The sequence below is a fragment of the Otolemur garnettii genome, unplaced genomic scaffold (assembly GCF_000181295.1).
Source record: "Otolemur garnettii isolate 467f Iridium unplaced genomic scaffold, OtoGar3 scaffold00035, whole genome shotgun sequence".
In the NCBI taxonomy this organism is placed as follows: Eukaryota; Metazoa; Chordata; class Mammalia; order Primates; family Galagidae; genus Otolemur; species Otolemur garnettii.
The window spans coordinates 5029417-5040762 of record NW_003852430.1 but is presented as its reverse complement, the minus strand read 5'-3'; the positions used below and the strand labels follow the sequence as shown (position 1 = coordinate 5040762).

The 11346-nt window shown below is 40.2% G+C and overlaps 1 protein-coding gene across 7 annotated transcripts in view; it reads left to right on the top strand.

Moving 5' to 3' along the window:
• DST (dystonin) overlaps positions 1-11346 on the top strand; it is a 480961-nt gene that overhangs the window by 289202 nt on the left and 180413 nt on the right. For all 7 annotated transcript variants that reach the window (XM_012805072.2, XM_012805073.1, XM_012805074.1 and 4 more), the window contains 5 exons: positions 3046-3158; positions 3254-3360; positions 5961-6080; positions 8410-8505; positions 8602-8729. In XM_012805072.2, the coding sequence (XP_012660526.1) occupies positions 3046-3158; positions 3254-3360; positions 5961-6080; positions 8410-8505; positions 8602-8729 (564 nt within the window). The remainder of the gene's footprint in view (positions 1-3045; positions 3159-3253; positions 3361-5960; positions 6081-8409; positions 8506-8601; positions 8730-11346) is intronic.

Sequence of the window (11346 nt, the reverse complement as noted above, 5' to 3'; positions counted from 1 at the left end):
GGAAAGACAGACGGGATCCCACCAGTAGAGATGATCTAGGGAAGGAATGGCATAGTGGGTTCATGGAAAGTTGGAAAGACAGACGGGATCCCACCCATAGGGGACGGGCTAGGGAAGGAATGACATTTTGAAGACTTTCAGGCTTTATTTTTTCATAGTGGGTTTTGAAGTCTTCTCTTTTTTCACTTTTGCCTAACCAGTTTTCTTTACCCAAGTACCGTTTTCAGTGGAGGAAAGCCATTAAAGTGTTAAACATTGTGACAGGAGAGGTGACTTACTCCAACTCATTGTCTTATGCAGCTGCTTTTGTGCAAACATGACTATGTCATTTTGAAGTAAGTCTTATGTTTTATTCTCTTCGTTAAAAAACTTGATTCTTCAATGACTTTATTCATTCTCCCCGGGATTACTCAGTGTTTACTTTCTTTGCTAATGGCAGGGTTCTCAATACATGCCGCTTCTTGTTCTGAGATTTGGCAGATACAGAAAGGCTGCTTTTTATTTCCCTCAAATGTGTGAACTTTTATGGAAACAAAACCAGTTTTTTTTAAATGAAAGAACTTTAGGTACTTGTTTTTGTCTACACTATTATATTTACCTGTTTAGTAATCTTTAAGTTGGCAGGTTCTTCAATATGCTTGTATGGGAGTTAAAAAGTGTTATTTTTAGAGATCTGTCTTTTCCTGTGTTATCAGTGGATTTATTGCTCCTGTAATACATGGAAGGGAGCTATGCTCACCACTAGGCCACCAAAATGCTTATTCCTGTAATAAATGCAGGATTATTATGAGTGATCATATGGATGGCATGTGAAAAACATTAAAGAATTTCCTAGTAATTTCCAGAGATCTGAGCATGCAGGTAATGGTAGCTGCCTTTCTAGGGTATAGACTACAAAGTGCTATGAACCTCTAAGTAGATTTCCTAGGAGGTCACCATGAAAATAAGAGCACAGATTGCCATTTACCTTTCTGAGATTAATGGCATATTTTCAAAGAGTTCTTATATAAACAACTTGCCAAGTAGTATTCAAAATAATTTGAGCTCAATTTAGAATCTCCAATATGTGGAAACAACCTAAAGGCCCACCAACCCAGGAATGCATGAACAATCTGTGGTATGTGTGTACTATAGAATACTATTCAGCCATTAGCAAAGATGGAGACTTTACATCTTTTGTATTAACCTGGATGGAGTCGGAACACATTCTTCTTAGTAAAGTATCACAAGAATGAAGAAGCAAGTATCTAATATGTTCAAAACCAATATGAAGCCAGTAGATAAGCTAATACATGCCCACGCACCAAAAAACTCAAGTCAAAGTGGGGTGAGGGGGAAGAGAGAGAAGGGTGTGCTTCCACTTAAGGGGCCCAGTGTTAGAGGGTGTATGGCCACCTCTTGGGGGTGGGACACAATTATAGGAGGGACTCTACCTAACAAGTGCAAACATTGTAACCTACTTCTTTATGCCCTCAAATTAACCTGAAATTAAAAAAAAGAACAAACAAAAAATAATTTGCATTTCATTCCTCCCGTACTACCTCTGAACTCTCCCATTCTCTCTCTCTCTTTCCTTCCTTCCTTCCTTCCTTCCTTCCTTCCTTCCTTCCTTCCTTCCTTTCCCTCCCTCCCTCCCTCTCTTTCTTTCTTTCTTTCTTCCTTTCCTTCTTTCCCTCCTTTCCTTCCTTTCCCCTTCCCCTTCCTTCCTTCCTTCCTTTGCAAACCAGGTGTTAGAGAATCTTCCTTTTGTAAGGCGATCTATAGATTCTTACCCAGTGATTTGGGGGGATGGGCACCAGTTTGAGGGGAAGGCATTGCTATTTCCATATTTGTTTCTGCATTCTACAAATGCTTTGTTTTTGAGATCACAGCTTCTCGACTGGCTTCTGGTCTTGAGTGATGTCCAACTTTCTTATTTTGTCAGTTTTGCCACATGGAATATTTGAGGAGTCTTTTCCCTTTTTATGTAGATAGACCTAACTTCAAAGTATCCCCATGGTTTAGGGTATCTTGTTAGTCTCACATATTAGAAAGAGGTGAAGTGTGGTATATGAAAGTGAGATTGTGTATATGTACGTGTGTGTGTGTGCACATTAAGCACACACGGTGCTTGTGAAGATATAACCTAGGGCTTATTTTGGCCATTCATTTATGATTCAAATTACTAACTTACAGGTGACGCCTGTGGCTCAAGGGCAGGGTGCCAGCCCCATATGCCAGAGGTGGTGGGTTCAAGCCTAGCCCTGGCCAAAAAAAAACCCACAAAAAAAAAAATTATTAGCTTACCAGCCTACTTACCAACTTATCAGTATTTATTTTTTGAGGATTGACTGTGTATATGTCACTCTGTATCTCAGGCAAAGGATAAAATACAAAACTTTAGTAATACACGGTACTTACTGTCTCTGAGTTAACTAGTTGAGAGAAACAGGATGTGCATGTCCACTAAACAGTTAATTAATAGGATACTCTTACACGTCCTTGTTCTAAGTGCCTCATTGCCATGGCTCAGACCAGGAACCACAGGGACTGGAGGGGACAGAGAGAGAAATGTGGGCTGGGAAGATCAGATAGGCCCCAGAGAGGAGGTGGGACTTGATCTCTTCTTGGGAGGTAGAGTAGAGTTATGGAAGACAGCAGTGATGTGAAAGGGCCTGGGGACTTGGCCTTGAACTAGTTACAGAGTTTTTGTGTTTGGGGAGATGCTGAGAGGATGCTGGTTGGATTGGAGAGGTGCTGTTAGAGTAGTGGAGCCTACATCAGTTTATGGGGCACATACTCATATGTTATTCTGACTATAAGACATTTGTGGACCTTGTTGAAAGTCGTGTCTGTTCAAATCTTTATATTTGCCTTGTCATATTTGCTTTTGACACACACACAAGGTTCTGAGAAAAGTAAGCAATATTAAATTTTGATGAACTGTCTATTTTAATGTAGGCTTAGCATTAATATTTGCAGACACTATGATGTAAATAAGTACATCTATAAAGATAATGTTGAATTGTCACATGAGAAGACTTAACACAGTGAATTTTTTCCTAGGCCGGACCTGATAGACATGAATACTGTTGCTGTTCAAAGCAACCTTGCAAATTTAGAGCACGCTTTTTATGTAGCAGAAAAAATTGGTGTCATAAGACTTCTGGACCCTGAAGGTGAGTTGTTTTCTTGACTGTATGTGGACGGGCATGAACGTCTAATCCAAAGTAATCTATCAGCAGCATGAAATAATTTATGGTGCTGTTTCTAGATGTTGATGTCTCCTCACCTGATGAAAAATCAGTCATAACTTACGTGTCATCCCTCTATGATGCATTTCCCAAGGTCCCTGAGGGGGGCGAAGGCATCGGTGCGAATGTGAGTATTGATTTTTCTGTTCTAGAAGCTGTTGATTCATTAATGACTAGTTCCCTGAATTCTTTCATAGTTGGTGCTTTTGCAGTTTTTAAATACCAAATGTATTTTAAAGAATTTGATTAACATGCTGATTAATAAACTGATGCTGGAGTGGCGCCTGTGGCTCAAAGGAGTAATGCACTGGCCCCATATGCCGGAGATGGCGGGTTCAAACCCAGCCCCAGCCAAAAACTGCAAAATAAATAAATAAATAAACTGACACTGTACATGGCAGCATCATTCCACCATTAAAACTAAAGTCCTGTGTCATAAAGAGATTATTTAGTGTTATAGGTCATTTTATAAATAAAAGCTGTATATTCTAAAAATTGGGAGATTTTCATTTTTAGCTTGTTGTTTTACAACTGCTGTTTGCTATATATAGAATATCTCACTTTTGGAAACACTTTTAAAAGTGAAATTAACTTATTAACGCATATGATCCCATGAAATCAGTAGGCTAGAAATTATTTTTCAGATTTAAAAGAGGAGTCTAGACGAAAGTTATAATTGGATTTGGCCAAGTTAACAGAGCTACTTAGCAAACTGGTCAAGATCTCTGACGTGGAGCTTTGGGCTCTTTATTCATTCCCTGTTTTTCAAAGGTCCCTGTAATGGATTGAGTTGTTCAGTCACGTGTTCTGTAGTGCTCATGCTGCCAGGCACTCACTCGTCTCCGGGAGAGGACAGGAGGCACCGTCTGGGTTAGATGCGGGGTCTCTCTCCACCTTGCAGATACGTTTTTTATATGTTACTCTGAAGGTGTTGGAGCTCATCTTGGATTTGCTCCCTGGGATCGGGATTTCCCTTCTCTGGTCTCCGTCAGCTCTGTGTGCTGGACCTCTTTCCATGTTCTCCTCTAGCTCCTTCTCGCAGAGGTCTTAGCATCTTTGCCCCTCCGAGCACCTCGGAGCATCTTTGCCCCACGCTCGCCCCGCAGGAATCAGTGCAGAGTGTTGCTTCAGAAGGCTTCTTCCAACCATCTCTTGCTTTCTCTTCTCTCTGCCTCCACCCACTCCTGCCTCTCACCACTCTACAACGAGAGGGACAGCTTTCTTATGTCTTTTATCTCTATTTTTTCCCCTCTACCCACCACCTCTGCACACTGTTGTCCAATTAATCTTATGACACCTGATGTCTTTAGCTTGGAAACTTTCAGTAGCTACATATTGCTTACAAGGTTAAGTCTGATTTAGGAATCTGATATTCAGAATTCTGCATGTATTTATCACTTGGCTTACCTACATTTTTAGCTGTGACCCAGCATGAACTGTTTACTGGTAGCTGGGACACTTCCTTGTCAGTGTCCTGTCTCATTTGGACTCTCCTGTCTTTCATCTGCTCTCTCCACCACCCCTCCCTGCTAACAATCACTTATGATAATAGCAGAACTGCTCAGAGATGACATTTCCCAAGAAGCCTTTGGTGATTTCGAGGCACATATAGGCTTACCCGATTCTTATCTTGACTTCTAGCATATACTACTTGTTTCTTTATTTCAACATGTAATTAAATACCGCTTTTAATTTTGCTTAACTGTTTCTGTATCTCTCTTGCCTCCCCATGTAGATAGTAGCTCCTTGACAATAGGCATTGTGTCTTAAAGTATTATTTTTATATAATCACAGCAGTTTTGAATCTAATAAGCATTCGTCAAATACTTAATTGAGCAAAGTAGTTGACAGCCTTCCACTGTTCTCCATTTTTAAAATGTTTGCTAAATGAGTATTTCAGTAATCCCACTGTCTACATTTCCTATAGTTTTCATTCCTATCCAGTTTTCAACATATTGTGAAACTCTTTTGAGTTTCAGATGTGCGGTGCACTTAGATCTAAAATGGTTGGCAGTGGCTCGGCACCTGTTGCTCAATTGGCTAAGGCGCCAGCCACATACACCTAAGGTCGCGGGTTCCAATCCCCAGCCTGGGCCCGCCAAACAACAATGATGGCTGCAACCAAAAAATGGCCAGCGCTGTGGCGGGCGCCTGTAGTCCCAGCTACTTGGGAGGCTGAGGCAGGAGACTCGCTTGAGCCCAGGAGTTGGAGGTTGCTGTGAGCTGTGAGGCCATGGCACTCCCCCCAGGGGGATAGCTTGAGGTTCCGTCTCAAAAAAAAAAATAAAAAAAATAAAAAAAATAAAATGGTTGGCAGAGATGGCAACTTACTTGGCTTATACTACCTTTTTTGAACCATGGCAAATATCTAACTTGGCCATGGTTTTTTTGTTTGTTTGTTTGTTTGTTTGTTTTCCAGCTATACTTGGATACAGCCTCAGAAGCCTTCTCAACAAAGCGTCCCCTGGGGACTGAGAGGCAGCCATTATCTTAGGACCAGAATTGGCCCTCATTGGGCTGGTGTTAGTGGCAAAATGTTGATGATGTTTTTAAAGCTGTTTATGTGGAAGGGATTGGGGTGGGTAGAAAGTAAGAAAATACTTAACTGGTTCCCTCCGTCAGGCTGTAAGACACCTAAATTCATAGAGTGAGTTGTGACTAAATCGTGTTAGATATCAATGTTGTTATCTACAGAGATGCACCTTTTCTGTCATTTCATTGTTCTAGGATGTTGAAGTCAAGTGGATTGAATACCAGAATATGGTGAACTACCTCATCCAGTGGATCAGACACCATGTCACCACCATGTCGGAGAGAACGTTTCCAAATAATCCTGTAGAACTAAAGGTCAGTGTCACTGTGGACGTTCCGGAGGATCACCTTGATTGTAAACTGTTAAATAGTGCTATAATAATTTTGTAATTTTAGAAGCTGAAGAAAAGTTGCCCTTAGCAAGCCATCAATAAATAGAAAATAATTTTCATTTCTTCATCTCTCTGTCGTACAGAGGAAATAGAGGCAAATATTAATAATGAAAATAGTGTCTCAGAGACATTCGTAGTTCTGTAGCTTCGCTTTGTTGAGCGTTTCAAGGTCTAATTTGAGAGTCTTTGGGACTGAGATGGCCAGATCATCTTTGGTGCATGGGAAATGCTTGGAGCCCTCTGGATGGCGGGCTGAAGGGCCTCTGAGAAGGACACACAGTGTGACAGGGGGTAGGAGCACGTGTGGTTCAATTCTGTTCAAAACCCCAGGGAAGACTTTTGTATAGCAAGAGGTTCGTGCTGTATTTTGCCATGAATTCGAAAATACCCATCTCACTTCCGGTATAAGTGAATTCATGTTTAGTAAAACATTTGTTAATACTGTAAAACTTAAGTTAAGCACTTTGAGGCAAAGAGATTATAGAAGTATAAAAGATGTTATAGATAAGTAAGTTTGTCAAAGAATAAATTGTTTCTTTTCACTTTTAGATTTATAATAAAGTCATCTGCTTTGTTTCTAGATGCCAGTAATGTGAACATTGATTACAAAGCCTTAACTCCTTGCTTTGTAAGCTTTGTTTTCCTGATAAAACTGAAATTGAAAAGGACTGTCACGTGGGTGGGCCCCGTTGAAGTTATTTATTATGTTTCTGCATCCTTAGAGAACATCTGTGGAGCAGTTCTTATTTCCATGACCAGAGGGAGTTTGTTCTTGGCACGAAGCTATTTGGCACCTGATGACAGGATACTTTTTAAATGTTCTTATATTGTTTATGTGATGTTTCCCTAAATGGTTGTGAAACTTTCTGGGGGCAGGAAAGCTCTTCTTTTCTACCACCACATGGTGCCACGAACAGTGTCTAACACACAGTGGTATCCAGTGCTTAGTGACCAGTAGACATCCTAAGATCCCATTTTGAGTTCAAGCCAATTTCAGATTTCCTGTTCAAACATACTTATTTCCAAATGGATTGCTGTTGTCCAGACCCTTGGGTAAACTCACACTGGCTTGTGATTAGCACAAGATTCCTAAAGTTGTGGAAGAACTCAGAGTGATCACACAGACTCCTTCTTGGTGCCTAAGCTGGGATATACAGGAGAGAAAATATGATAAAGGCAAGGTTTGTGTTAGCACAACTTTGAATGAAGGCCTTTCAGAAATGTGTCTGCTTGTAGATTTATAGGGTTTTGTTTTAAAGCAGCATAAATTACGATGAAATAATTAGTATATAGTTATTAAACATGGAGATGTTTTATCTACATAATTTTTATGACGGTCTTTTAAAATAAATACAGTAAATTATATTTAAGAGGTTCTCAGATTAATAGCTACAAACTAGATAATGATTTAATTATAAGGTTGAAACTTTTATAATAGCACCATCATCTAATAGCATCTACCTTAATTTGTTAAAAAATTGGTTTATTTCAAGTCATTGGAGAAGTCCAAAAGGAAAACAAAGAGCGAAATCTATTTTAACTATTGGCTAATGGGACATTGAAACCAAATTCTGTCCCTATTTATCTGCTAAGAATCCTGTTTCAAAGATACAATCATGAAATAGAACAGTATTTTTTCTCTTAGTTTATGGGAATTGAATCAAATTGTTTTTCCAAAAACATATTTTCTTATTTGGATGATAAGAGGTTTTTCAAGAGCAGTGAATACTGCCATGGTTTGTTATTATCCGGATCCCCGTGTGGCCGTGTTTAATTGTGCCTCACATCAGTAATTACAACCCCATCAACCCAGGTTACCAACCGGCTAGGAATCAGTATTGTCTCTGATAGTTTTATAAAGGCATTCCACCGACTGCATTTGCCTCAGTAAATAGCGGAAAAAGTGGCTCAGCGCCTGTGGCTCAAGTGGCTAAAGCGCCAGCCACATACACCTAAGGTGGCGGGTTCAAATCCCCAGCCCGGGCCCGCGCTACAACCAAAAAATGGCCGGGCGTTGTGGCGGGCACCTGTGGTCCCAGCTACTTGGAAGGCTGAGGCAGGGGACTCGCTTGAGCCCAGGAGTTGGAGGTTGCTGTGAGCGTGATGCCATGGCACTCTACCCAGGGGGGATAGCTTGAGGCTCCGTCTCAAAAAAAAGAAAAAAAAAATAGCGGAAAAAGTGTGGGCTTTGTAAGATAATGGAATCAGGTCTTTGAAGTTTGGCCCTTAACATGTTTAACCTTTCATTTTAGGCACTTTATAATCAGTATTTACAATTTAAAGAAACAGAAATTCCACCAAAAGAGACAGAAAAATCCAAAATCAAACGCCTGTATAAATTATTAGAGGTAAGCCCCCGTTTCCTTTGTACTGTGAAGCACTCTCCTCGTTGTTGTGCTGTTTTCACATCTTTGCTTCACATTAAACTTTTCTGTTTTCTCAAGATTTGGATAGAATTTGGACGCATCAAACTCCTTCAAGGCTACCATCCAAATGACATAGAAAAGGAGTGGGGGAAACTCATCATTGCCATGCTTGAGAGGGAGAAGGCCCTTCGTCCAGAGGTGGAGAGGTAGGCGGGCGTTTGTTACTGTGGGTCTCAGTGGAACTTGTTTAGAGCCAGGCAGGCCTTGGACCCTAGTTTACCTCTTGTATTTACTCAGCTGTGTGTCCTTGGAGAAGGTACTTAGTCTTAAAGATCCTTAATTCTCTTATCTGGAAACTCTTACAGAAGGCTTTTAGGAATAAATCAGTGAAGTAAGATGTATGTATATGTGTGAACTAAATTACCGGTCCTGTCTCACATGGGCCTAAACTTACCAGAGCCCAGATTTGGAAGCTTGTAAGTCACTAATTAACATATTTTGTTCCTTGTTACACTTTTGGCTAGGGCCCTCTGTCCATAGGAGAGTAGAAACCCAAATCTAGCTGGGGTGGTGTCTAGAATGCTCTCCACAGGTGTCAGTTCAGTGACCTTCCTGCCACACTTCTACAAACACACTGATTCCATGAAATCCTCACTGCCTCTTCAACATTCTCTCTTGATCTACCCAGTTGCCCAGGAAGGCACCCTTAGTCTTGAGGGAGCATTAGTTAGGTGAATTTGTCCCAGGGGCGGTGCTTGCCTCACAGCCTGGGGTGTGGGACTTGGGTGTCCTGATCTGTGTTGCTCATCAGCCGTCAGGGCCGCGGGCCTGGCCCTTCCCGTGTGAAGCCTGTGGCATCAGGCACACCTCTCAGCCTCCTGGACTGTCTGCAGAGCAGCCACACTGTCTGCTTTTCTCCCCAACTCCCTTTACTCCTAATCCTCCTGAGACCTCAGCTCCAACATCACTTCCTTGAGAAACTTGCTGTGGTCCCAGGCCAGTTAAGGTGTGTTGCTTAGAAAGCTCCTCTTTACCCGTGTTGTCCCTTCACGGTGCTCATTTTATATTAATGTTTATTTCTGAGACTGCTGGATTAAAGGCTGCCTGTTCCCTGATTCCAACTCCGAGAATCTGGAGACAGCCGCCTGCTCTTGGTGTGCCTTGTGTTGCTCACGCCCAGCACAGTGCCTGGTCCACAGCAGAGTCAAGTGCTGTGCCTCACACGCCGACTTCAGCACTCTTGGAATATGAAACAGTGTGCTGGAGATGTGACAGCAAGTCGAGCTTGTCAGTTCCTTTATTAAATTACTAATTATGCTTTTGTTAGAACATAATGTTATATCTGCATAACTGGATCATTAGAATCAAATGGAACTTTTGATGGTGGGGGTAATTTCCAGAGATTAAAATGAGACACTAAGCCAATCATCCGAAGTAATGGAAAAGTGTAGGTGTAGATACAGAACAGATTTGTAGTCACCAGAACAGTAGCCGGATTTTATTATAATATATGCTAAATAAAGAATGCAGAGAGTGGTAAAGAGTTCAGGGCCCAAGATCCACTCAATCCTAAATTAGAATATTAGTTCTCTTGCAAATTAGGTAACCTTAGATAAGTTCTTTAACTCTCTAAGACCTAGTTTCTTCATTTGGAAACAAGATGTGATAACAGCTGCCATGTGTAGTGGTTATGAATATGAGGAGAGGTAACATATATCAAATGATTAATTTCCTGCATATAATAATTGCTTAATAAATATCAGATACTGCTATTATTATTTTGAGCAGTGCTATTTACTCACTATATTTGACATGATGCTGTCAAAATTTTCCCTTTCTTCTGAAAAGAAAAATATCTATCCCATTTGATCCTGCAATCCCATTACTGGGCATCTATCCAGAAGGAAAAAAACCTTTCACTATAAAGACACTTGCACTAGGCTGTTTATCACAGCCCAATTTACAATCGCTAAAATGTGGAAACAGCCTAAATGTCCTTCAACCCAGGGATGGATTGGCAAGCTGTGGTGTATGTACACCATGGAATATTATTCAGCCATTGAAAAAAATGGAGATTTTGCAACATTTGTACTAACCTGGATGGAGGCAGAACACATTATTCTTAGTGAAGCATCACAGGAATGGAGAAGCATGAATCCTGTGTATTCAACTTTGATCTGAGGACAATTAATGACAATGACATGGTGGGACATGGGGGAGGGGAGAGCAGACAGAGGAGGAGGGAGGGGGTAAGGGAAAGGAAAAGAAGAAATAAAAAAAAGAAAAGAAAATAGTGACTAATTCTCACATAAATTGGATTTAATTTATTAAACATGAATTTACTTAATTCATTACTTAAACATTACTTAAACATTAATTTTTAATTCAACTTGTTAATATGTTGTTTAGGATATTGCATCCTTATTTATAAGTATAATATGTTTGTAATTTCCCCTTTATAGTAATATATTTTCTCCAATTTTAATATCAGGTATATCCAGATTAAGCAGAATGATTTTGAAGTATTTCTTCTCTTTCTATTGTCTATAAGATTTGGCATGATCTGTTTTTTGAAATATTCTTCTACTTTTATTTATAAATATTAGTTGTCTATTTTTTGAGACTTGGGAAAAAAATAATGAGAAGAAGTTAATGACTCCATGCTGAACCTCAGAATCAAAGCATTCTAGAATAGACATACTCTATCTGACAATGTGAATGTGACTTTCTTTGCATTATTATTATTGCTTAATATTTCGATGCAGCAATCGTCTGATTTCTTTTCTGAGTGTATTTATCTTTGTTCGTTCTTTATGAGGTTTT